Raw genomic sequence first — 27864 nt, 5'->3', positions numbered from 1 at the left:
GGCTTTCATTCCATCAGTTTGCGATGGATTTGAATCCAGTGCCAGAGGTGAAACGACAGTTTCTGGCCTACCACACATCCAGTTCCTCTCTCAGGACTCCTAATGACTGCACCCAGTTAATGTTTTATCTGGAAATCCCCAAACCCTATCCTAGCCATATCTTTTTTGGCCCAACTTGAACACTGCCAGTGAACCAGTAGCTCTGGAAATTATCAATTCATTTTGACGTTTACCGGTTATCTTTTCGGCTACAAATCAACCTTTGCAGTGTGTGAAAAATTCCTGCTGCACAAATCCAGACAATAGCAGATATAGTTTACCATCATAAGAGAACTCCTTTGCTCAGTGCTTTTAAGACCACCAGGTCCAGATAATCTCACACCTCACCAAGACAACACTTTGATTCAGATGTAGAGTCAGAATGGATTAATACCTTCCCAATCACTCCCTTTGTGATCAGATCACAAGATAGTTACGGATGAGAAAGGTTATTCGGCCCTTTTTAGTTCATCCATCCAGAAAGATCTTGAAGTCCTCTCATTTTACCAAATAAGCTCAGTGTTGTAAAATGATCATCAGCATACTTACTGCACTGAATATTTTGCCATAATAATGACATTATAATAAAAACTAGCATAATAGCCTGTGGGTCAGAGGTTACATCATTGAAAGAGGATGAGTGGGTAGTTGCAGTATAAATGCTGAAAAAGTTTAATCTGTGTTACTTTTGTCAGCAGTGACTCTTCCCACAGAAATTCCAAAATCATCAATTGTGTGATTACAAAACTATAAATGTTCCTAAAGCTCCACACAAATTTTCTAGTTTTTAAAACTTTAGAAATGACAATTGCCTTTGAAAACAAAGTAGATTTTGTCTCGAATCATCTGAGATTTTCTCTATATATCTTGGGATATTTCTGATTGTATTAGTTAGTATAACAGGATAGAGCCTAAAACTCTAACTCACTCTATAATAAACACAAACTGTGTTACAGGTAATATCCAACCTGTAAATATCTGATTTTAAAATTCTCATCCTTGTTTTCAAATCCCTCCATGGGCTCGCCTCTCTCTATCTCTGTAACTTCCTCCAGCCCTACAACCCTCCGACATCTCTGAGTTCCTCCAGTTCTTGCGTCTTGCGCATCCCCGATTTTAAGCTGGCGACTGTGCCTTCAGCTGCCTAGGCCCTAAGCTCTGGAATTCCCTCTCTAAACCTCTCCGCCTCTCTACCTTTCTCTCCTCTTTTAAGGTGCTCGTTAAAACCTACCACTTTGATCAAGCTTTTGGTCACCTGTCCTAGTATCTTCTTATGTGGCTTGGTGTCAAATTTTGTTTGATAACACTCCTGTGAAGTGCCTTGGGATGTTTTAATATTTTAAAGGCGTTGTATAAATGCAAGTTGTGCCTGTAGATAGTGTTTTCATGGTTATTTTACCCCCTTTTTAAAAAAAAATTGAATTTAGACATGAGATTCATGAATAGGATAATTATAAAGCTTGACAACTGTCTCCAAATTAAATTCAGCAACTGTGACTGTAAACAGCGATTATATAGCTGTGTACTACATGCATTTGGTTTATAATGGATGTATAGACATCCATTGAGCCACTGTCAGCACAATGGTGGTTTTCTTTCCCTAATTTTTTGTAACCATAGTCATGATGTATCCCATTTAATTTTTATGATTAAAATAATTTAAACTCTACAATATTTTGTTCTGCCAATTTGAGAACCTAATAATAATAATAATAATAATAATAAAGGTCTCTGCAACCTCTCACTAAATGCACTTTCAACTACAATCAACTCATTTAACCTCTTCAAAACAAAGCACTCCCACCAATGGTTCAGTGGGTTATTGCATTATGTGGTGTGGCAACCATATAGAACAGCAAGGTTCCACTTGGTGTGTCCCAAGTTAACTAATCCAAGTAAGGGCTCAGGAATGGGGGCGAGGGTGAGAGAACTAGACTGTGTCTCAGCATCCCACATTTAAGTGTTTCTATGGAGTCTTTCCTACGCTTCTTCTACATAGAGAGGCTGCTAATAGTTGTCTTATACTATGCATCTCATTGAAAAGATTGGAGGTAATCTGCTTCCACTGCCACTCTAACCAGCCACCAAAAGTTGCAGTAAAGTGCACTAATCCCTAGCTCCTCTCTAGAAGCATCCAGCTTCCTGTTGGTTCTTCTCCAGAACAAAGCCATGAACTTGTTGATGATGAAACAGCAGAGACAACCCTGTGTCCTACCACTGCATGCACCAGCATGTTGGTACACCAATGTGCTGCCCTAACAAATGCAATTTCATGAAAACAAAACGTAACACAAATTATATCACAATACAGGTTAGCTGACCTGTTGTCAGCAATGTTACTGTTTTCATTCATCTCACTTTGCTTTTAGCTGGTCTTTCAATTTATGAAAGCCCATTCTTTTTTCGTTGAAACAACTTTGCTAATGGACTCCTATTTGATCCAATCCATCATCATAATAACTTTTGCATTACAGTTTAATGCACCAACAACATGAAAGGACAGTTAAAATCACAAACTTCCTTTTACTGTGTAAAGCAGAACAGAAATAACAGACTCATTTGTCTCCAACTGAAATTCCGATAAAAATGGACCTGCTTCCACTTTGGCATTTAACTCTCATTATCCACTAGATTTGAAATGTGTCTTACCTCATCTATCTCCTTGATCCACCTGTCGATACCATCGAATGACCACCGATTCGTAATGTCGTAGACCAAAATCACACCCTATGAATTTCAAAGAAAGCTTGTATAAATCCAACTGTTTACTAAATCTCTTGCAACTCACCAAAAAAAATTTTACAACAGACATTCTCCTACTTACTTTTCTGGCTACAAATGCCTATCCTTTCTCACTTAAAAATGTACTTCCATCCCTTCCTTCACATGGTTTTTTTCCATTCATTATTCCTTTTTCTTTTTTCTGGTTTCAACTTTCCTCATTTCTATTCTTCTGTTTTTTTTCCTTTGATTATGTAGCCTGTTTCTCAGGCTCTCTTTTGTTTTGGCTACACTATTTTTGCTTATTAACTGCATTTATTTTTATTCCTTTCTCGTTTTCTTTTTCGGCATCTTCATTTTGTCCTCAACTGCAAATATAAGCAAATTAAATACTGTATGAAATTTAGGTGCGTGAAATAGGTTACATGCAGAATTATATGTGAATCTGCCTTTTAGTACAGAAATCCTTTAAGATCTGTTGTTGCTTGACAACACACCGTGTAATAATTTCATAATGAATTTGTCTGTTCCAAAACACATATGGTTACACAGAAATAAGTTATTCAAATAGCAGAAAGTATCACAAGTCATCTTATGTGAGTCATATTTGATGAAATCGCTCAATGGCTTGACTCCTAACCAGGTCCTTTGGTTTGTCTTTGTTATAGTATTTTCACTTCTCATTAACAGTCCTTTTTAAATTCCTTTTCCATTTTCTTTCTCAGCCTCTTTCTACATATGCGAACAAATTAAACATTCTATGAAATATAGGTGCAGTGCAATAGGTCTCTGGTTTTAATCTCCATAGTGCTGATCATTCAAAATCACTTGCCACAATTCTTAGCCAGGCTGCTAGATGGAGCATCAGTCAACAGATGGAGCATCCATCTACGCCCAAACAAACAAAAACAAATATTTTCTAGCCTGTCCCATCCAAATCATGTCTCCTGATGGCCAATATGAGAAAATAATGACAATAGCTAGAAAAATCCATGACCAAAAGCACAACACTATCCTGGCTGCAAGAAGAAAGCATTGTGTTCAGCATGAATCAAAAAGTAATAAAAAGGAGCAATGGTCTGAAATTGCTCCTTTCATAGTGCTGTCAAAAATTTCCTAAAATGGAAGCAAAATATTGTTTAAAAATAGAGACAAGCTAAAGGTCTTTTTCTGTGGAGGAGGTAAAAATATACTTAAGATGCACTATGTCTGGGATAACGATAAAAGTTCAATAAGAAACTGTTACAAACATCCAATAATTTAACGTTAATACTTTCCTTCACATTGGTGCCATTACCTGACTCTCTGAAAGATCCTGATTGAGACCATCAAGCATCTTAGACCAGGCAGTGTGTAATCCCAGCACATATGAATAATGTTATTAATCACAAGTTCCACCAACAGACACACAACTTAAATAAGACTTGAAATAAAAATACAGCTGCTATGTCTTTTTTTCTTCTCGTTCATGAGATGTGGAAGGCCAGCATTTATTGCCCATCCCTAATTGCCCTTGAGAAGGTGGTGGTGAGCCGCCGCCTTGAACTGCTGCAGTTCTTGTGGTGATGGTTCCCCCACAGTGCTGTTAGGTAGGCAGTTCCAGGATTTTGACCCAGCGACGATGAAGGAACAGGGATATATTTTCAAGTCGGGATGGTGTGTGACTTGGAGGGGAACGTGCAGGTGGTGTTGTTCCCATGTGCCTGCTGCCCTTGTACTTCCAGGTGGTAGAGATCACAGGTTTGGGAGGTGCTGTCGAAAAAGCCTTGGAGTGCATCCTGTAGACGGTACACACTGCAGCCACGGTGCGCCGGTGGTGAAGGGAGTGAATGTTTAGGATGGTGGATGGGTGCCAATCAAGCGGGCTGCTTTGTCCCGGATGGTGACGAGCTTCTTGAGTGTTGTTGGAGCTGCACTCATCCAGGCAAGTGGAGAGTATGCCATCACAATCCTGACTTTGTGCCTTGTAGATGGTGGAAAGGCTTTGGGGAGTCAGGAGGTGAGTCACTCGCCACAGGATACCCAGCCTCAAATCATGGCTCCCAGATTCTATTTATAAACTTTAAATCAATAAGACAGCCAGTGTGAGAAAATCCTCTTCATTTTACATAGAATGTACAACACAGAAACAGGCCATTCGATCCAACTTGGCTATGCCGGTATTTATGCTCCACACCTACTCATACATAATAATTTAAATTTATATTACATAAAAAGTCAGTATTGGTAGGAGTGACCACCGCACAGTCCTCGTGGAGATGAAGTCCCATCTTCGCACTGAGGACACCATCCAACGTGTTGTGTGGCACTATCACCGTGCTAAATGGGATAGATTCAGAACAGATCTAGCAGCTCAAAACTGGGCATCCATGAGGCGCTGTGGGCCATCAGCAGCAGCAGAATTGTATTCCAGCACAATCTGTAACCTCATGGCCCGGCATATTCCTCACTGTACCATTACCAACAAGCCAGGGGATCAACCCTGGTTCAATGAGGAGTGTAGAAGAGCATGCCAGGAGCAGCACCAAGCGTACCTAAAAATGAGGTGACAAACTGGTGAAGCTACACCTCAGGACTACATGCATGCTAAACAGCGGAAGCAACATGCTATAGACAGAGCTAAGCGATTCCACAACCAACGGATCAGATCAAAGCTCTGCAGTCCTGCCACATCCACTCGTGAATGGTGGTGGACAATTAAACAACTAACGGGAGGAGGAGGCTCTGCAAACATCCCCATCCTCAATGATGGCGGAGTCCAGCACGTGAGTGCAAAAGACAAGGCTGAAGCGTTTGCAACCATCTTCAGCCAGAAGTGCCGAGTAGATGATCCATCTCGGCCTCCTCCCGATATCCCCACCATCACAGAAGCCAGTCTTCAGCCAATTCGATTCACTCCACGTGATATCAAGAAACGGCTAAGTGCACTGGATACAGCAAAGGCCATGGGCCCCGACAACATCCCGGCTGTCGTGCTGAATACTTGTGCTCCAGAACTAGCTGCGCCACTAGCCAAGCTGATCCAGTACAGCTACAACACTGGCATCTACTCGACAATGTGGAAATTTGTCCAGGTATGTCCTGTCCACAAAAAGCAGGACAAATTCAATCCGGCCAATTACCTCCCCATCAGTCTACTCTCAATCATCAGCAAAGTGATGGAAGGTGTCGTCGACAATGCTATCAAGCGGCACTTACTCACTAATAACCTGCTCAACGATGCTCAGTTTGGGTTCCGCCAGGACCATTCGGCGCGCATTACAGCCTTGGTCCAAACATGGACAAAAGAGCTGAATTCCAGAGGTGAGGTGAGAGTGACTGCCCTTGAAATCAAGGCAGCATTTGACCGAGTGTGGCACCAAGGAGCCCTAGTAAAATTGAAGTCAATGGGAATCAGGGGGAAAACTCTCCAGTGGTTGGAGTCATACCTAGCACAAAGGAAGATGGTAGTGGTTGTTGGAGGCCAATCATCTCAGCCCCAGGGCATTGCTGCAGGAGTTCCTCAGGGCAGTGTCCTAGGCCCAACCATCTTCAGCTGCTTCATCAATGACCTTCCCTCCATCACAAGGTCAGAAATGGGGATGTTCGCTGATGATTGCACAGTGTTCAGTTCCATTCACAACCCTTCAGATAATGAAGCAGTCCGAACCCGCATGCAGCAAGACCTGGACAACATCCAGGCTTGGGCTGATAAGTGGCAAGTAACATTCGCGCCAGACAAGTGCCAGGCAATGACCATCTCCAACAAGAGAGAGTCTAACCACCTCCCCTTGACATTCAACGGCATTACCATCGCCGAATCCCCCACAATCAACATCCTGGGGGTCACCAGTGACCAGAAACTTAACTGGACCAGCGATATAAATACTGTGGCTACAAGAGCAGGTCAGAGGCTGGGTATTCTGCGGCGAGTGACTCACCTCCTGACTCCCCAAAGCCTTTCCACCATCTACAAGGCACATGTCAGGAGTGTGATGGAATACTCTCCACTTGCCTGGATGAGTGCAGCTCCAACAACACTCAAGAAGCTCGACACCATCCAGGACAAAGCAGCCCGCTTGATTGGCATCCCATCCACCACCCTAAACATTCACTCCCTTCACCACCGGTGCACTGTGGCTGCAGTGTGTACCATCCACAGGATGCACTGCAGCAACTCGCCAAGGCTTCTTTGACAGCACCTCCCAAACCCGCGACCTCTACCACCTAGAAGGACAAGGACAGAATGCACATGGGAACAACACCACTTGCACATTCCCCTCCAAGTCACACACCATCCAGACTTGGAAATATATCGCCGTTCCTTCATCATCGCTGGGTCAAAATCCTGGAACTCCCTTCCCAACAGCATTGCGGGAGAACCTTCACAAGGACTGCAGTGGTTCAAGAAGGCGGCTCACCTTCTCAAGGGCAATTAGGGATGGGCAATAAATGCCGGCCTTGCCAGCAACGCCTACATCCCATGAACGAATAAAAAAAAAGAATTATTTTGGAAAGGAGTTTAAATTCCTAGACTTTCATGAGATAGTCAATGTTTTGATAAGTAGCAACATATAAGGCTTTTGGTCCTTTTAGAAAATATTCTGTCCAATTTATAAATTAATCAATCTGTGTATGAAAGCGAAGGGACAGCCACTAACACAAAAAAAAAATAAGATTTGCATCTTTAAACTAAGTTATTATGAAATATAAGTAAATAAATTACAAATCCATCAGTACACAGAGCATAGGTCTGTAACTGAGCTTCGCTACCAAAATAGATAGCTTGGACCACAGGATGTTTGTGACAACCAGAGTATAATATCAGGTACTTTAAAATACAACTTATGCTATCGGATGAAATAATGTTTCAACATTGGGTAAATGTAATGTAGTGTTTAGCGGTTTAGATTAGAAATTGAATACACAATTACCTAAAGTTTTCTGCACTTTTAAGTTTTGGATAAAATTCAGTTTCTAATAAGATCACTTATAACTATCAGGAAAGACCGAACAGGCTGGGGCTGTTTTCTCTAGAAAAGAGAAGGCTGAGGGGTTACCTAATAAAGGTCTTTAAAATTCTGAAAGAGTTTGATAGGGTAGATGTAGAGAAGATGTTTCCACTTGTAGGGAGTCCAGAACTAGAGGTCATAAATATAAGATAGTCAAATAATAAATCCAATAAGGAATTCAAGAGAAACGTCTTTACCCAGGGAAGGCTGATTTTAATAGGATAAGGCAGGATCTGGCCAAAATGGACTGGGATCAGCTGCTTGTAGGAAAATCCGCATCGGAGCAATGGGAGTCTTTCAGAAGGGAGATTGAGACCATACAATGGCAACATGTTCCCGTAAAGGTCAAGGGTGGTTCCAAGAACTCCAGGGAACCTTGGATGTCAGGGGATATACGAGAATGGATTAGGAAAAAAAGGAGGGCTTTTGGCAGATACAAAAGGCTAAAGACGGAGGAAGCCCTAGAGGAGTACAAAAAGTGCAGGGGGATACTTAAAAAAGAAATTAGGAGATCAAGGAGGGGCCATGAAATAACACTGGCGAGCAAAATAAAGGAAAATCCTAAGATGTTTTATAAGTATATTAAGGGTAAGAGGATGACTAGGGAAAAAATAGGGCCCATTAGGGACAAAAATGGCAATCTGTGTGTGGAGCCGGCAGATGTAGGAGGGGTTCTAAATGAATTTTTTGCATCTGTTTTCACTATGGAGAAGGACGATGTAGACATAGAAATACGGCAGGGGGACTGTGATATACTCGAACATATTAACATCGAGCGGGAGGAGGTATTGGCGGTTTTAGCAGGCCTAAAAATGGATAAATCCCCAGGCCCGGACGAAATGTATCCCAGGCTACTGTGTGAGGCAAAGGAGGAGATTGCGGGGGCTCTGACACATATATTCAGAACCTCTCTGGCCACAGGGGATGTGCCAGAGGACTGGAGAACCGCTAATGTAATACCATTATTCAAGAAGGGGAGTAGGGAAAAACCGGGGAACTACAGGCCAGTGAGCCTAACATCAGTGGTAGGAAAATTATTGGAAAAAATTCTGAAGGACAAAATTAGTCTCCACTTGGAGAAGCAAGGATTAATCAGGGATAGTCAACATGGCTTTGTCAAGGGAAGATCATGCCTGACTAATTTGATTGAATTTTTTGAGGGGGTGACTAGGCGTGTGGATGAGGGTAACGCAGTGGATGTGGTATACATGGATTTCAGTAAGGCCTTCGATAAAGTCCCCCACAGGAGACTGGTCAAGAAGGTACGAGCCCATGGAATCCAGGGTGCCTTGGCACTTTGGATACAAAACTGGCTTAGTGGCAGAAGGCAGAGGGTGATGGCCGAAGGTTGTTTTTGTGACTGGAAGCCTGTGGCCAGTGGGGTACCACAGGGATCGGTGCTGGGTCCCTTGCTGTTTGTGGTCTACATTAATGACTTGGATATGAATGTAAAAGGTATGATCAGTAAGTTCGTTGATGATACAAAGATTGGTAGGGTGGTAAATAGCGAGGAGGATAGCCTCAGTCTGCAGGACGATATAGATGGGTTGGTCAGATGGGCGGAACAGTGGCAAATGGAATTTAACCCGGAAAAGTGCGAGGTGATGCACTTTGGAGGGACTAACAAGGCAAGGGAATACACAATGAATGGGAGGACCCTAGGCAAGACAGAGGGTCAGAGGGATCTTGGTGTTCAAGTTCACAGATCCCTGAAGGCGGCGGAACAGGTAGATAAGGTGGTAAAGAAGGCATATGGGATACTTGCCTTTATTAGCCGAGGCATAGAATATAAGAGCAAGGAGGTTATGATGGAGCTGTATAAAACACTGGTTAGGCCACAGCTGGAGTACTGTGTGCAGTTCTGGTCGCCACACTACAGGAAGGATGTGATCGCTTTGGAGAGGGTGCAGAGGAGATTCACCAGGATGTTACCAGGGCTGGAGCGCTTCAGCTATGAAGAGAGACTGGGAAGATTGGGTTTGTTTTCCTTGGAGCAGAGGAGGCTGAGGGGGGACATGATTGAGGTGTACAAAATTATGAGGGGCACAGATAGGATGGATACTAAGGAGCTTTTTCCCTTCGTTGAGGGTTCTATAACAAGGGGACATAGATTCAAGGTAAAAGGCGGGAGGTTTAGAGGGGATTTGAGAAAGAACTTTTTCACCCAGAGGGTGGTTGGAGTCTGGAACTCACTGCCTGAAAGGGTTGTGGAGGCAGGAACCCTCACAACATTCAAGAAGCATTTGGATGAGCACTTGAAATGCCATAGCATACAAGGCTACGGACCAAATGCTGGAATATGGGATTAGAGTAGACAGGGCTGATGGCCGGCGCGGACACGATGGGCCGAAGGGCCTCTATCCGTGCTGTATAACTCTATGACTCTATGACAGTGAGTGTTTAGAATATGGAACTTGCTACCACATGGAGCAGTTGAGGCGAATAGCATAGATGCATTTAAGGCAAAGCTAGTTGGGCTGAATGGCCTGTTTCTATGCTGTAAATTCTATGTAAATATGGCTAATTTTTTTTAGGTGACTTTCTGCTCAACAGGGCCATGAACATTAGTGCTGGCAATAATAAAGATATTCCTACTTTTTTCACCCAGTGCCAGTGTGGAGCACTCCCAGCATGGGTTGCATGAGTCTACATGGTGTCCATAATGCACCGTAACCCCAAATTCAAAATATTATCTCTTACTGCATCAGTGTGACAGCTATTTTACTCACATCTGCCAATCATGTCGCCCATCCCCCAAGTGAGCTGTTGAATTGTGGACAGTTTTGTGCGACATAATAGTGCGCACTATAAACCGATTTAAGATTGCTCAATTTGATTAAATTATGCTCCAGCTGCAAGTCTGAAACCAGTTTCTGCCTCGCTCCAGCTGAAATTCTCGTGCTCAGGAGACAGTTCTACATATGTGTACTTATACGCAAGCGCATGCACAGAGATCCTCTCACAAGGGTTAAAATATAAACATTTAGGCAGCCTGGGTGAGAGCATCTGTATTCTCTAAACATTTAAATCAGGATAAGTTTAAAAATGTGCTCAGGAGATTGAAGGGATCCCTTGATTTAACACTGCATGGGGCAGAAGAGGGAGGGAGGAAGGAAGCAGTTTGTATTTATTATTTAGCACCTTTCACAACTGCAGGACGACCCAAAGCGTTTTGCAGACAATGAAATACATTTTTTTTTTGAAGTGTAGTGTAATGTAATGAAGGGAAACGCAACAGTCAATTTGCACACAGCAAGATCCCACCAACAGCAATGAAACAAATGACCAGATAATCTGTTTTAGCAATGTTGTTTGAGGGATAAGTGTTGGCCAGGATAATTCCCTTGCTCTTCAAAAAGTGCCATGGGATTTTTTACCTCCACCTGAGTGGGCAGAGAGGGCCTCAGTTTAACGTTTCATCCAAAAGAAAGCACCTCCGACAGTGCAGCACGTCCTCAGTACTGCAGTGAAGTGTCAGCCGAGATTATGTGCTCGAGTCTCTGGAGTGAGACTTGAACCCACAACCTCCTGACTCAGAGGCAAGAGAGCAGCCACTGAGCCAAGGTTGACATCTTCTCTTCCAATATAGCTTTAGCTTGGAAAAACAGAATGTTTGCGACAACCAGAGTATAATATCTAGTACTTTGAAACAGAACTTACACAATCTGACCAAATAGTGTTTCAACACTTCAAATATAAAGTAATCTTTAGTGATTTAGGTTAGTAATTGAGTATACAAATATATGACGTTTTCAGCACTCTATCTGCTATCAACCTAAATTAAGTGAGGCAGCATCATCCAGGGGATCTCATTACTTTCCTCTGGAGATAGATCAGGCAATTACAGAATGGAATTGGGAGGCCTACATAGGAAAATTTAAAACTGTAAATAAAAAAAGAATTCTCACTGCATACGTATGACTCGATTCCCAGCCTTTGCCAAACCCCCCTCTTCAATCTGCATTATTATAACATTACCTTCTTTCATTACTCGTCAATAAATACTTTTTCTCTTTTTTCTCTCCCCTAACTGCCAAGGATCCAAAATTGAGAACGTGCCTCAGCTGACGTGCAGTGATCAGATGGGATTGCAGAAGACACATTTGTGAATGTATTAAATAATACTGGAGTTGGACAAGAGGCGAGCAGACATCCAAAATTCTGAGTCATAAACAAAAATCAACAGAGCAATACAATAACAATAACTTGCATTTATGTAGCACCTTTAAATGTAGTAAAAATATCCCAAGACGCTTCACAGGAACGTTAGCAGAAAAAGTTTGACACCGAGCCATACAAAGAGATATTAGGACAGGTGACCAAAAGCTTGGTCAATGAGACAGGTTTTGAAGAACGGCTTAAAAGGAGGAGAGAGAGGTAGAGAGCCGGAGAGGTTCAGGTAGAGAATTCCAAAGCTTATGGCCTAGGCAGCCGAAGGCACAGCCACCAATGGTGGAACGATGAAAATTAGGGATGCGCATGAGGGCAGAATTAGGATTAATGTTGGCCTGAAGAACTCCCCTGATCACCTTTGAATAGTGCCGTGGGATCTTTTGCACTCAACTGAGCAAGCAGAAGGTGCTCCAAAAGACAGCATCTCCAACAATGCAGTGCTCCCACAGTTAGTCAGAAATGGGTGAAGTTTGTGGTGATAGCCGAAGATGATGTCTTCAGTGTTCCCAGCTGTGGAAGCTGTGACTCAAAGACTTGCCATCCAACAAGCTGTCTGACAGCACGAAAGCAGGGAGGTGTCATGGGAAGTGGTGAAGAATTAGAGCTGGGCGTTGTCGGCGTACATGTGCAAGCTGACCTCATGAGGCACGGAGACAATTCTTTATTACCTGTAGTGATACAGCGCACCACTAAGAAATTAACATCTGATTTATAAATTGCAATGAGATAATAGGGAACAGAGAAGCCACAAATGTAGCTGAAGAATACTATAGCAAAAATGTACTGTATGCCCAAAAGAAACAGGATCAAGGTAACAATATTTTTTCAAACTGGAACGTCTGGGTTTTCTATTAGACTATTGTCACATTACACTGAATGAAATTATGTCATGAATAGGAACATGAAATCTTCAATGAACCAGTTCATGCACACTAATATGTAGCAGCTACACCGTAACCCTGAGTTCACTGACGAAAGTGACAAATGAACCTGCATACCACTATTTCAATTGAAATGTACACGACCACAGTATGTTCAAGCTGTCGCTAAGCTGGCAATAATAGGCTAAGCCAAAGTCATGAAGGACTAATTTGTGTGAATCTATATTCCTGTTCATTTAACAGGAAGAGAGTTTCATGCACGGTAAACACATTCTGAAGTACTTCTGGACATTCCAGAGTCCTTAGTCAAACCCAAATGTGTCACATAAATAATGATGCCACTCCCAGCCCAAAATCAAAAACCAAGCACTTTTAAGGAAACATTTGCATGCCGAGCAACTACTATTCACAGGATGGACATAACTACCTTTTTTGAATTGATGTATTTCTCAGAAATGACTATCTGCTCTTCTACCTCCCAATTCAAAAATTAATTATGTAATATTTGTAAATGCATTATTTTAGTGGATAAAATGACTATCCTTGTGAAGACAACCAGCCCAATGTATTAAATAATACATGTTTTAATTTTAAAATAAATGAAATTGTAGTGTTTTTGTTTTACCTGGGCTCCTCGAGAATAGGAACGGAAGATGGTGCAGAACCTGCCCTGCCCAGATGTATCCCTGAAGATAAAAAGAAACAGTAAAACATGAACTATTCCAGTTTGAAAAAAAATCCGTAAAACAGAGAGAACACAGCCATCATCAGAAAATGGAAGAGAATCACATGTACAGAATGTACAGGGTCAGACTTGCAAGTATAATCATAGAATCATCGAAAGTTATGGCATAGAAGAAGGCCATTTGGCCCATCGTATCCGTGCCGGCCGAAAAAGAGCTATCCAGCTTAATCCCACATTCTAGCACTTGGTCCGTAGCCCTGTAGGTTACGGCACTTCAAGTGCATATCCAAGTATTTTTAAAATGAGTTGAGGGTTTCTGCTTCTACCACCCTTTCAGGCAGTGAGTTCCAGACCCCCACCACCCTCTGGGTGAAAAAATTTCTCCTCTGCTCCCCTCTAATCCTTCTACCAATTACTTTAAATCTATGCTCCCTGGTCACTGCCCCCTCTGCTAAGGGAAATAGGTCCTACCTATCTACTCTATCTAGTCCCATCATCATTTTATCTACCTCAATTAAATTTCCCCTCAGCCTCCTTTGTTCCAAAGGTATCATCCCCAGCCTATCCATTCTTTTCCCATAGCTAAAATTCTCCAGCCCTGGCAACATCCTTATAAATCTAAAATAGGGAATGCAAGTATAAGATATGGAATGCAAGATGAACACACTTCCGCAGCATCTTGTTCAGAATCCCTTTGTTACCTTGAAAGTATTTTGACAGAGATTGTGAAAGATTTTCCATTGTATGTGGCAGTGTAGTTTGAGGGGGGGGGGGGCTACGAGGACGAGAAGACAGCCTGAAATATCTGGGGCAATTTTTTTTCAGTCTTCCATAACACCACCAACAACTTGCTTTTAACATATAAAAACATCCCATGGCACTTGACAGAAGTGTAATCAGACAAAATAAAATCAACACAGAGCCAAAAGGAGGAGATATTAGGTGGGTGACTAAAAGTTTGATCAAAGAGGTAGTTTTAGGAGGATCTTAAAAGGGGGATTGGGAGGTGGAGAGACAGAGAGACTTAAGGAGGGAATTCCAGAGCTTGGAGCCTTGATGGCTGAAGGCACGGCTGCCATTGGTGGGGCAAAACGAGTGGAGGATGCACAAGAGTCCAGAGTTGGAGGAATGCAGAGTTCTTGGAGACTTGTAGGGCTGGAGAAGGTTACAGAGATCGGGAGGAATGAGGTCATGAAGGCATTTAAATACGAGGCAAAGAATTAGAAATTTGAGGCGATAGGAGACTGGGAGCCAACATAGGTCAGTGAGCACAGGGCTAATGGGTGAGTGGATGGTGGTGGAGGCGAGGGGACGGACAACAAAGTTTTGGATGAGTTGAAGTTTATGGAGGATGGGAGGCTAGCCAGGAGAGCATCGGAATAGTTGATTCTAGAAGTGGCAAAGACATAGATGAGGGTTTCGGCAGATTTGCTGAGGCAGGGTAGAGATGGGTGAAGTTACGGAGATGGAAATAGGTGGTCTTTGTGAAGGCGAGAATAAGATAGCGGCTAGGGAGGGGGATGGAATCAGTAAGGAGGGGACCAATGTCAATTGGAGGAAATTGCATCTTGTTCAAGACTGAATGTCAGACAAGCAGTCTGAACAACACAAATGCTGCGACAGCATCAATACTCAACACCAACAACAGCCAATCTCCAGACGCCATCCTACAACTCATCCGCTTCATCCTGGATCACAATGTCTTCACCTTCGATAACCAGTTCTTTACCCAAACACACGGAACAGCCATGGGGACCAAATTTGCACCCCAATATGCCAACATTTTCATGCACAAGTTCGAGCAGGACTTCTTCACTGCACAGGACCTCCAACCAACGCTATACACCAGATACATCGACGACATTTTCTTTCTATGGACCCACGGCGAAGAATCACTAAAGAGACTACACGATAACATCAACAAGTTCCATCCCACCATCAAGCTCACCATGGACTACTCCTCAGAATCAGTTTCTTTCTTGGACACAAGAATCTCCATCAAAGACGGGCACCTCAGCACCTCACTCTACCGCAAGCCCACGGACAACCTCACGATGCTCCACTTTTCCAGCTTCCACCCTAACCACGTCAAAGAGGCCATCCCCTATGGACAGGCCCTGCCAATACACAGGGTCTGCTCAGATGAGGAGGAACGCGATGGACACTTACAGACGCTGAAAGACGCCCTGGTAAGAACGGGATATGACGCTCGACTCATCGATCGACAGTTCCGACGGGCCACAGCGAAAAATCGCATAGACCTCCTCAGAAGACTAACACGGGACGCAACCAACAGAGTACCCTTCGTCGTCCAGTACTTCCCCGGAGCGGAGAAACTATGCCATGTTCTCCGCAGCCTTCAACATGTCATCAATGACGACGAACACCTCGCTATGGCCATCCGCACACCTCTACTACTCGCCTTTAAACAGCCACCCAACCTCAAACAGACTATCGTTCGCAGCAAATTACCCAGCTTTCAGGAGAACAGCGTCCACGACACCACACAACCCTGCCACGGTAACCTCTGCAAGACATGCCAGATCATCGACACAGATACCACCATCACACGAGAGGACACCACCCACCAGGTGCATGGTTCACACTCCTGTGACTCGGCCAACGTTGTCTACCTCATACGTTGCAGGAAAGGATGCCCCAGAGCATGGTACATTGGCGAGACCATGCAGACGCTGCGACAACGGATGAACGGACACCGCGCAACAATCGCCAGACAGGAGGGTTCCCTCCCAGTCGGGGAACACTTCAGCAGTCAGGGACATTCAGCCACCGACCTTCAGGTGAGCGTACTCCAAGGCGGCCTTCGAGACACATGACAACGCAAAATCGTCGAGCAGAAATTGATAGCCAAGTTCCGCACCCATGAGGACGGACTCAACCGGGATCTTGGGTTCATGTCATGCTACACGTAAGCCCACCAGCGAACAAAAGCTATCTGTTTTTAATATAATGGGTCATTTGCTGGCTTTCTCTGCCTTCTGGATGTTTCTGCCTCTCTCTGTTTTTTTTTCTGCTTGTTTTTTTTTGTTGACTGTATATTCAGGGGCTCTGTAGGTAACACCTCTCTGTCTGAACACGGTGATTGCCTTGGCAACGGGCAGTTGCAAAGACTATCTGTAATCACCATGTATTGTTCTGTGATTTATAAATGCGTAGGCTTCGAGGAGTTCCTGACATTTACCTGAGGAAGGAGGAAGCCTCCGAAAGCTTGTAAATTTCAAATAAAATCGTTGGACGATAACTTGGTGTTGTAAAATTGTTTACAATGAACAACACAAAGACAGTGAAGGAGTCGAGACAGGCAATGGAGAGGTAGATCTGCGCGTTGTTGGCGTACATGTACAACTTGATCCCATGCCTTCGGATGATGTCGCCATGGGCAGCATGTAGATGAGGAAGAGGAAGCAGCCAAGGACAGACCCCTGGAGAACTTTAGAGGTAATAGGGTGGGAGGAGAAGCCATTTCTAGAGATGCTCCGGCTATGATTTGCTAGGCAAGAGTGGAACCAAACGAGGGCGATCCCACTCAACTGGACAACAGAGGAGAAGAATTGGTGGCGGGTTCGACGTCACAATCAGGTATGGAGACAGTAACAAGGCGCTCGAGAAGGCCTGGGCTGAGAAGTGCGAAAAATACCAACATCTCACGCCCTAGGTTCCATTAAATAAGTGCCTTTTTCGAGTCTTTACATGACTCGTCCACGTCGTCATATCTGACTGTGCTACAGGGATGGGCAGTGGGTGTTGGTAGGGGGATTGGTTGGGGCCGGCCTGCTGCTGGCAGGAGGAGGAGTGTGGTAATGCCTTGTACGCCACCAAGCATTGGGTCTTGCCTTTTTAAGGGATCGAACCGTGAAATCATCGTTCATGGTTCCCTTGGGCCCTCGTTACCTATATCACCATGTGATGTTTGTTGAGATTTTTGACTGGTTCAGTTGGAGGTACGAACCTAACCGAAGAAACAGACAGTATACCACAGGTTACGTGTCGCTGAGTATTTGTAAGATTTCCAGGGTGAGCATTCGTGGGAGTCTGGATATTTGTTTCAAAAATTGAGGGATTCCACGAGGGCGTTATTCTTTTCCAGCCATTTCCCTCTTGCTCCTATAACAAAGCAGAAGAATTTGAATGTAGTGCCATTAGTCAGTTCTTTAATTTGGGGTACGAGATGTTGGTATTTTTCGCACTTCTCAGCCCAGGCCTTCTCGAGCGCCTTGTTATTGTCTTCATACCTGATTGTGATGTCGGCAACTGCCACCTTCTGCCCTTTCTTGAAAATTATGTCGGGCTTCCGCAGCGTCCAGTCTGGTGTTTTGATCCAGGGTTCTAGGTACGAGGTCCAACCGCACTTGGACTCTTGATCTTTCAGTTTCTCCAGGATTTTATTATGACACTCGAATTGTGCGTTCTTTACTGATAAGCACCTTCCTGCTATGTGTTCAAGTGATTCGTTTGCCAGCTCGCATCTCCTACATGTTTTGGTCACGTTTGATCAGCCGTATGCAAGGGTACATCTAGTAGGGTCCCTTTATGAATAGGGACTGTTCCATTCTGTGATATATATTCGTCCAGGAGTTTGACATTCTATCATTATGGTAATACTTTATGATGGAGCCTTGGCATTAGAGGTTTGCCCATTTAGTGAACTCCCACTGTCTCCATTCCGCATACCTATTCCTAGTTTTTTCTCTCTTTCTGGGTGGACTGGCGTATTCTGCTCAGATATCCAATTCTTCCTCCTCTGGGATGGGTGGCAGGTCTTGTTGGTCCCTGCCTTCAGTGATCACCTGGCTTCACTCGGTTTTTTAGGAATTCTTCGACCTCCTTGAGGGCTCTCAGGTTCCTAAACCTTTCGACTTTAGTGCAATTGTTTTCCCCAAAGTATTGGATGGATGACTGCACCGTTGGAGTTTTCCAGGGATTCAAGTTCCCGGATGATCGTGGAAGGGATTTGGATCTCCAATTTTGATAGGCCTAGACCCCCGTCTTTGTTTCTTGCATAAAGTATTCCGTCAGAGATGTCGTTAGGGAGGTGCAGTATCTCCTTTACCGACTTATAATTAACCTAAAAAGTGTGTTCTGGGAAGCTTCAGTTAGGATCAGGTGGTAGTAAATCCTTGGGATTATTTGGGTTTTTAAGATCACAAACTTTTGGGTGGGTTTAAGTTTGATCTCTTTAAAGCCCTTGTGCCATGAACTGAGCTTTGTTGACCATATGTCCTCTGCGACCCCTGCCCATAGGTCTATCTCTGGCCCCAAGGTATTTCTCCAGCTCTCCTTGGAGGGTGGGGGGGGGGGGGGGGGGGGAGCGGAATGTAGCTCACAGGATTCTCATTTATTAACCAGTTGGTCTTATGGTCGAACGTGAAGGCCTTCCTTTTGCTTATGAAGTGGAAGCCTGCTGTTGTGAATTGTGCGGTTGACCGTGTAAAAGGCTGCAGAGAGGTCGATAAAAATGAGGAATAGAGTATTCCTCCTCATTCAGTACACAGAGTAATAATCACTGAGGATTTCACTTGTAACTTTGATTCGGTCTGTTTCAGTGCTGTGGCAAGGGTCGAAACCTGTTTGGAGAGATTCAAACATAGAGCTGCGGGAAAGATGGGCTTGGATTTGGGACATGACAACGCATTCAAGGACTTTGGTTAAGAAAAGGAGGTTGTAGTTAGCAATTACAGAGGGGTCGAGGGTGTTTTTTTTGAGGAGGGAGTGATGATGGCAACTTTGAAAGGGAGGGGGCAGTAGCAGAGAAGGAAACATTTACAATGGATAGGGTAATATCACAATTTGGATCACATTATAATGCATGGCACCAAAAGTAAAGTATATCATGAGATAATGAAGCAAATTTTCCTGTTTCTGGCCCTACTGAATTGCTTGGGCATTATGAATGCAGGAAAATCAAGCTGGGAGAATTGTATGCCCCTAATAGAACCTGAATGATTTTCAATCCATTTTTTAAAAAATGGATGAAAAATTAAGTGGGCTCCCTTATGGGTGTGCACTCCCTGTCTGATTGTATTCACTGCATCCAGGTGAACCAGTAGTCCCAGTTGCAGGAACCGGAAAGCCTTCCCCAATATCCACCCCCCTTTCCTTCACTGAGAAATGGAAATGAATAGAGAAGTACATTAGGAAAATTTGATTTCCCCCCTCCACCTCCCAGTTTATTTCTTAAGATAATAGGAAATCACGGGAACAGTATTTGACTTCTGCTACCAGGCACCAGAGAAGGATTCTCTCCCTGGTTATAATTAGATAGAGAGGTTACCATATCGTTAATTATCTCTTGTCTGTGAAGGATTATCTGATCATTCCAGCAATCAATTAGTGTTATATGAAGGGAAATACAGAAAATAATTATGGATAAAACAATGCAAATCCTACAAACTGGAGACCCCCTAACTTGGATATTCTACTCAAGTTACATTCGAGAGCTGGTGTAATTCAAAGTGTAGTGAATTGGCAAATCCTTCTGGATCCACTCTGCTGCCTCTCTGCTCACTCTTGGTACTTTAGGCATTTTCCACTGAAAGTGACGTTTTGCATCTAATTCTAATTGGATGATATGCCCATGATGAGAAATATGTCACACGACATATGACCTATCATTTGTACCTTAGCAGAGATCCCGGAGGGTGGTAGGGCTGGAGGATAGGTAGAGATAGGGAGGGGTAAGGCAATGGAGGGATTTGAAAACAAGGATGAGGCATTCCCAGGCCAAGAGCCAATGTAGGTAAGCGGATGAAGGGGTGATGGGTGAACAGGATTTGGTGCGAGTTAGGATACGGGCAGCAGAGTTTTGAATGAGGTCAACTTTACGGAGGGTGAAAGATGGGAGGCCAGCCAGGAGAGCATTGGAATAGTCAAGTCTAGGAGGTAACAAAGGCATGGATGAGGGTTTCAACAGCAGATGAGCTGAGGCAGGGGCGGACGCAAACGATGTTAATACGTCCCAAGGCACTTCACAGGAGTGTTATCAAACAAAATTTGAAGAGTATGAAGAGTGCATTAACACGACTGCATCCAGAAGATAGTAGTTCACCAACAATCATATTTCACCACCTCTCAGGATCACAGATCATGTGCAGAGCTGGTAATGGGAGCCCCGTCTACTAGGGGGTAAGTTACAGAAAAGCTGCAGTTTTCACTGACACAAGGCAAATCTTTTAAGTATAAAATAAGCCAGAAGTAGCTAGAAGGATTTAATATTCAAATCTCAGAGTTCCCTGGAGTAATGCTTTACAAGTACCTATTGTACACCATCAATTTCTATCAGTTGTCTCAGTTTTCAGCTGAAGAAATCAATATTCCACAAAATAGACCCCTCCCCTCAGGTTCAGAGCTCATTTCTTCCTTTTCATCTAATCCTTTCAATCACCCCAAGTATAATTTATCCAGTTTAGAGTTTTTGGCACATTTCCTAATATTAGAATTTTGACAGATGTGTGAAAATCAAGGCGACCAAGAGATTTGCTTGCACTGAATCCACCAGGTCCATTTATTGCTCAATATATGTTGAACCAAGTACATAAAAACACATACATTTACAAAATACACAATGAATAACATACCCATCACACAGACCCTCTAGTTTAGCTATAGTTTGTGAAATTAAACAGAGCTGTCTATTGTAATCTTATTTTTTAGTGAACAGAATTAAATGATTCAATGCAGATACAAAAATTAGTTGCTCAGAGTACATCATTCAGTTTATGTTGATTTTTACTGATCAGCTCATTGAAAAATAAATGTCTTGTTTGACAAACAAAATTATTTTTTGCCAATCATTTTTTGTTATTTTGTATAAGGATGTACATGGACTATTTTTTCTGAACAGCCCTTTTTAGAGCATTTAATGAACAAAACAGAGGAGTTTCATTTTCAGTGTCCATATTTTAGCAGAAATATCTTATTTTACTCATATATTTTGAGATACAAACAAAATACTTGGCAACCTGGTGCCATAATGCACTGACGTTGCACAGCCTGCAACTTTCCTTCCCTATATTGTAAAGTCTTTTGACCATCACAATCAAAGAAATAGTTCCCTAGGCAGCTATCTAAAGCAAACACAAAACACTGCAGTACTTAAGCACACAGTGGAACCAACTCAAATCTGAAATAAAAATAGAAAATGCAGGAAAGCTTAGCAGGTCAGACAGCATCTGTGGAGAGAGAAAGAGTTAATGTTTCAGGTCGATGACCTTTCATCAGAACTGGAAGATGTTAGAGATTAACAGTTTTTAAGTAAGTACAGAGCTAGGAAAAGGAGCGGGGTGGGGCAGAATGAACAATGGGGAAGGTCTGAGATAGGATGGAGGGCAGGAGTAATTAAATGATAAAAGGAATTACAGTGCAAGGCAAAAGTGGGTGGTAATGGACAAGGAAAGAAACAAAAGATGGAAACAAAAGAAGGTGTAAAAGGTTACAGCAGAATAACAGAGGGGGAGGGAAGCATGGAAAATTTGGCGAAGAGAAGGCTCCCATGGCCCAGGAATGTGGTGGAGAAAAGTAGGTAGACCCCAGGGCCATCCCATCGGCTGTGTACCGATAGGGGATCCCCACCCCAAGGACCAGCCCATGTCTCCTCCACTCCCAGTGGCTCTGGTGCAGGTATCCTCCATTACCATTACCTGCTGCCCAACAAAAATAGGAGCAGTTATTAGGATCTAACTCAATCTGATCTGTTTTCCAACTACAGCCTTAAAAAAAAGAAATAATGAAAGTGACTGCTGCTACTGCTGGGCCTCGAGTAAACCACTGACTTTCACAGCAGCCAGTACTTATAGAAGCTCTTGTCTTGAGAAACTAAGGTTCTCGCCAATGAACGAAGTCCTAAAACAAACATTTTAAAATTCACCCATACATATCTACAATTATTCTGTACAAGATTAATCCTATTTAAGTGTTTGTTCTAAAATTTAGTGTCTTTCTTGCAGTTCATTCATCCTTTGGTCATGTATATTTTCAAGCGACACAGCACTGCAGTTTGTCCAGAGTGGAAAAAAAGCCCTATTTTGGGTTTATAATGTCATCTGAAGTAATTGAATTCTTCAAATATTTCTGGTAGCTCCAGTTGTAATTACCTAATCTCAAAATGACGAAGGCTTGTAATGCTCAAGGCTAAAACTTATCAGGTATGTGCTCAAGGTACGTACCCGAATGCTAGTCATATGCATCCAACAATTACTGGACAATATTATTACCATGAAAGCTGCTTGATTGTTGCAAGAATCCATTCACTATGTCCTTCAGGGAAGAGAACCTGCCATCTATACCTGTCCTAGTTATGTGGTCGATTCTTACGGCACTTGGGGCAACCAGAGACTGCTTTGTCAGTGTCGACCATGTGCCAGGATCAAAAATGTGGCCCCTTTAAGGGCTGCTTAGGTTTTGCTGAACACTATAGATTACTTTCTTCTTTTGTATGTCTTTGGTTTTTCTTAATGTAAAAGGGAATTAATTCCCTAGTCAATTGACATAGATTGCTATCTTTTAAAAAGGAAGACACTGAGATTGCCTTCCTGTAGGTTACTCGTCATGACCAAAGGGAATGTGAGAAGCTCCATCATAGTGGAGTAGCCACTCATTTTTGTTTCTCATCACTCATCCAAGTTTGAGGGGGCGAGCACTGCTTTTTCAAACCTCTCTTTTGCGATTATGTGTATTTCAGTAAACAAGCAGAGCAGTTACATGTCTGTCAAACATGTCCATTAGGCGTCCTAATATCTATGCTGCGAACAGCAATTCTCTCCCTTTCACCTCACACTGCTTTGTCAGTTTCGTTCCTTTGTTCAACAGTGGTTGGGGATTTTGACAGTGTCCTAAATCCCAGAGTAGATAAATTTTCAGGAAGTAATTCACCCCCTCGGTGAATGTTTGCTGCTTTCTTGCAGAAGTGGGGAACTTACCTTTGTGGATGTGTACTGTAAATTTAATTCAACCTCTTTGAACATTACGGTTTACTCCAATCCACTGAAGAAGTGACTTGAGTCCTGGTCTCTGTGGGTATCTCCTGGTCAATTGGCTTAATAGAGTTTGTACAGCATGCTCCAGTAAACTTGAGTCTGGAGTTTGCTGGAGTTTCTAGAAGAGTCTAGTAGATGGCGACTTAATGTCTACATTCTTGGGAGATCTGCAGGAGATTCAGGAAAGTCTGTCTTCCTTTCTGGAGTTCAACTGTACTCCTGGGACAGAGCACTCTCCCAGAGAAGGATAAATGAAGGTCATTTTGTGTGGAAAGATCAATTTTAGTGAATGGATTCAAAGGTTAAAATTTACTTATGAAGCGAGCTGGACTTCAGAAATTTTTGATGTTTTCTAGGTGGCCAGGTGGAATTGGACTTGCTGTTGGAAAGTTTTTATGAGCATTGAGATAAACGGGATCGACTCCTTCCCATGCCTTGAGTAGAACTTGGTGACCTCAAGGGATCTTTTGACATTAACTCTGAATTTTGTCATTTCCATTATGAGCTCTATGAATTGCAATGTATAGCACCACTTGCCATGACTAGAACTCTGCTCTGTTGAATTCTCCAATCACGTTGAACAAGGTTACTCAGGCTTTAAAGGTCCTTACAATGTGGCAAGATTCCAGGCCTGGAAAAATTCCCGGCTGACTTCTTTAAAAAGTTCCTTCCTGAAACACCTCTCCTTCTACTATGTTTGGAAACCTCTTCATTACACTGAGGCGATGATTAGAGTGTGACACAAATCCTCATGCTGAAGAAGATAAATATAAGAATTAGCTTTTACCCAACACTGTTACAAGGCACCTACCAGAGTTGCAATTTCACCCGACGTCCATCTAACAGAATTGTCGTCGTCTTGTAATCAATACCTGTCAGGAAAGAAAAATACAAGTGTTATCAGAAGAACTTTTTACCTGGATTGGGTTTGGTTATACTACACTCAACAACATAATCAATAAAGAAACAGGAGCTATTTGCTGCAAACATGACTAGCTGGACCTTCCCTCAACCAATGATACTAACAAATAATTAATCTCACTGTTGTTTTGAGCGGGGGCGGGGGGCAGGAAACGAGGTGGGAGAAACACTGCTGTGTATGAAATCACTACCATGTTTGCCTGTTGAGGGACAGAGAGCTAAGCAGAGTGGTTTTAGAAGAGCTCTCTCTCTCTCTGTCTTTAAAAATCTCCCAAAAGCTTCTCCCTATCAAAATTTCTTAAATTTCCTTCTCAGTCTCTCCTGCTGCCCCTTGGAGATTCTCTTTTGCACGAGGAATGCTATATAAATGTAGGTTGTTATAATTCAGAAATTCCAAATAAACTTTACAATTCTAACAATCTTTTTTTAATTTTGGAAGATCTTTTCAAAAAAAAAAAATCAGTCACAAAATATTTTATAGACTATACACCAAGGAAAAATATAAAGATCAGGCCCTTTTTAAAAACAAAGCAGTTCTATTTGGACAAGTAGGAAATCCATTACTCACAGACATATCTTAAATTTCCATTTGGAAATGAATGAATCCTTTGGAACTGGGGGTTTGTTTAAAGTATAAGTTTAGAACACATCATTGGTTTCTGCATTGTGTAAGTAATATTCTCTTACCACTGTTACCATTGAGGTGCAATTAATTACTAGTTACTGTGCACGCATCTGATGGAGCTGTCTTCTGACAGTGTTGAGGCCAAAGTAGCTGATTAAAGACACACGTTTTTTTCCGGGGGGCGGGGCGCGCACACACACACACACACACACACACACACACACAGAGCTTCTGTGGCTGAACTAGTAGCAATGCACCAGGTCTATACTGAATATTTCAAACACTGTGCATAGATTTTTCCCAAAATGAACAACTATGATCAATTTTTACTGTCACAATTTAGCAATTAAGATCACAAATAATGTGGGCAGTTACTAACAGAATTTTTTTTGATGTGGGGGATCACAAATAACAGCTTGATAATCACATTTCATTCTTTGGAAACATTCAATATTCATATTATTACAGACTCATTTAGAAGCAAAAATATTTTTCAGGATTCATGAAGGAGAGACTTGGTTTCTTGCTTTCAAATAATGTGTATGATGCAATTATGTTTAGGTGAAACTGTGTTAGCAACATTGTATTATTGACGATGCACCAGTTTGATGCTTCAAAACTGTTTGCCTTTCGTTCGTCCTCACGTTCATCTACACTCCCGGCCTCAGCCAAGATCACAAGAAAGGTCATCGACCTGAAACATTAACTGTTTCTTTCTCCACAGATGCTATCTGACTTGCGGAATATTTCCATCATTTTCTGTTTTTATTTCACAAGGAAGTATTATTAGAATGAGTCATCCAAGGCTGCTCTCCTGTGTCTTGGCAGCTGATTTAAGTGTCGCACAGGCAGAGATCTGGGAGCAGGTTGCTTGCCTGCCGCTTGAGCATGTAATGCTGCATGACACAGGACAGCCTGAAAGGAGGACAGAAAAATAAACCAGACTAAAAACACTTAGTGCCTTTAACTAGTTCCACAAAATTATAGTTAGTTATTTAAATGGTAGCTAAATCTGCCATTATTAAAAGTGATGTAGAAATTAAGGAGCAATGAAGGAGAAGGTATGCATTTGGTGCTGGCTTTAGTGAAGCAGGATTAGTTTGGCAGGCATAGCTGAGTGCTGAAACAGAAACACACTTATCATTGGCTTTCAGAATTTAAGAAGCATGCATATTTTGAGCTTTAATTTATTAAATTAAATGTTTGCATTCATTTGCTTCAACTCTCCAAGGTTTGCTCTCCAAGGATGAGGAAAGGAGAAAAAAAAACAAAAATATGGTGATGGGGTAGGGGTAATCGGATCCAATAATATAGTACATTTTCTGTGACAATTTTCTCTACCCCTATGGTTTGCTGTTGCAAATGCTAATTGATTCATCTGTGGAACTAATTTTTCAAATGTTGATTTAAAAATCATTCTAAAACAATTGAGGATGACTTTTTTGTTTCTCAATATTAATCTCCTACTTCCAATTTAGCATCCTTGGTCAAGAGGTTGCATGGTCCACACACGCATGAGTGGAATTTGTCCAAACCTAAATACTGGTTTACTAATAGAAAAAGCATTTTACTAATATACCACCGAAAGCCATCCAATTCACTAATAATCCAATAGCTAGGTTACTAACCTTGTGCCAAAATTATGGGATACTATTTAACGATGTATCATTCTACCGAGATGAACAGCCTTGAATTTATTCATATATCATTTTTTCAAACTGCATTATTTACAGCCAGGCTTCTGTTCCAATTAATATCACTATTATCCATTGCAGTGGTGTCTATAGTGTGTGGCAGAACCTTACTATGCTTCCAGAGAAAGTTTGTTCCTGGTAGTCACTTTCAAGATTCACAGTAGCTCCATTGTTCTACCCAAGATTTCTCTTGATTACTTGGAAAGACTTTTGAAATACAGTAGCAATTCCAAGATGTAGGTAAAGAAACCATTTCATTTACGAATATCCACAGGCACCTTATCCTAGTGTGTCTTCACTGCAACAGTTGTAAACCACCTAAACGTAAGGGGGCTGGAGGTTAAGGCACATGCACCAATTCTGGAAAAGCAATGGTGGTTGAGAGTCCTGGTAAATGGTCATGTGATGTTAAAAAGGATTTTTTTTGTAATTTAGTGGTTTGTTTCTGAATTTTTGTCACAAGGCTTATGTTAAATTGTGTTCCTTAGTTTTTCATCCACATTCGCCTTTTGCTGTTATTCTGAACTGTTCCTTTTACAGTCTGGCCTTACTGTTATTTACTAATGGTGGAGTTACACATTGCTGCACTTAACTATGAAATCGGTGAGCTTGAGACAAAGGTTGGTACCAACTAAAGACCACATGGCTAATACTGTGACCTCATTTAGCTGCAAATCTCTGCAAGTACTTCAAAGCAAACCCCCTTTGTCCACACTTTTCCAGTACTTGGATATTGCTTGATTACTTTGGGCACAAAAGTAACAGTCAAACTTTAACCAATTTGTCTGGAGAACTGCTAGGCCCAGTGCCAACATTAAGCTATTTAGTAGTTTTTTTAAAATTGGGTTCTCAAGAAAGTACATTCACATTTTATGAAGCTATTACTCATGCATTTTATAACACTATTATGCATATAAATGTACATTCACATATATTCTATTAAGCCCTTATACTATTAAGGGTACAACTTTAGCAGTTTTATTAAAAATACCAATATGCCCCAGCAAATCTATAGGACCAAAACAAATGAACCACAGCTTAATTGTTATGATTTCTTCAAAGCTACTTAACTCTATTTTTAATAGTTTTTAATAATCTGCCTGGAAATATAACTGATTTAATTCTAAACATGAAGTGAAAAA

General features: G+C 42.2%; 1 protein-coding gene across 1 annotated transcript in view; it reads right to left on the bottom strand.

Moving 5' to 3' along the window:
* The window catches only part of LOC137341227 (ras-related protein Rab-40B), a 71268-nt gene that overhangs the window by 7219 nt on the left and 36185 nt on the right, over positions 1-27864 (bottom strand). Inside the window, exons 2-4 of the mRNA XM_068004298.1 lie at positions 24294-24354; positions 13431-13491; positions 2689-2766 (exon numbers count right to left, since the gene is read on the bottom strand). Of these exons, the coding sequence (XP_067860399.1) occupies positions 2689-2766; positions 13431-13491; positions 24294-24354 (200 nt within the window). The remainder of the gene's footprint in view (positions 1-2688; positions 2767-13430; positions 13492-24293; positions 24355-27864) is intronic.

Source organism: Heptranchias perlo, chromosome 23, assembly GCF_035084215.1.
Source record: "Heptranchias perlo isolate sHepPer1 chromosome 23, sHepPer1.hap1, whole genome shotgun sequence".
Lineage (NCBI taxonomy): Eukaryota > Metazoa > Chordata > Chondrichthyes > Hexanchiformes > Hexanchidae > Heptranchias > Heptranchias perlo.
The sequence above is the reverse complement of the archived record's forward strand: the minus strand, read 5'-3'. Positions and strand labels throughout refer to the sequence as shown.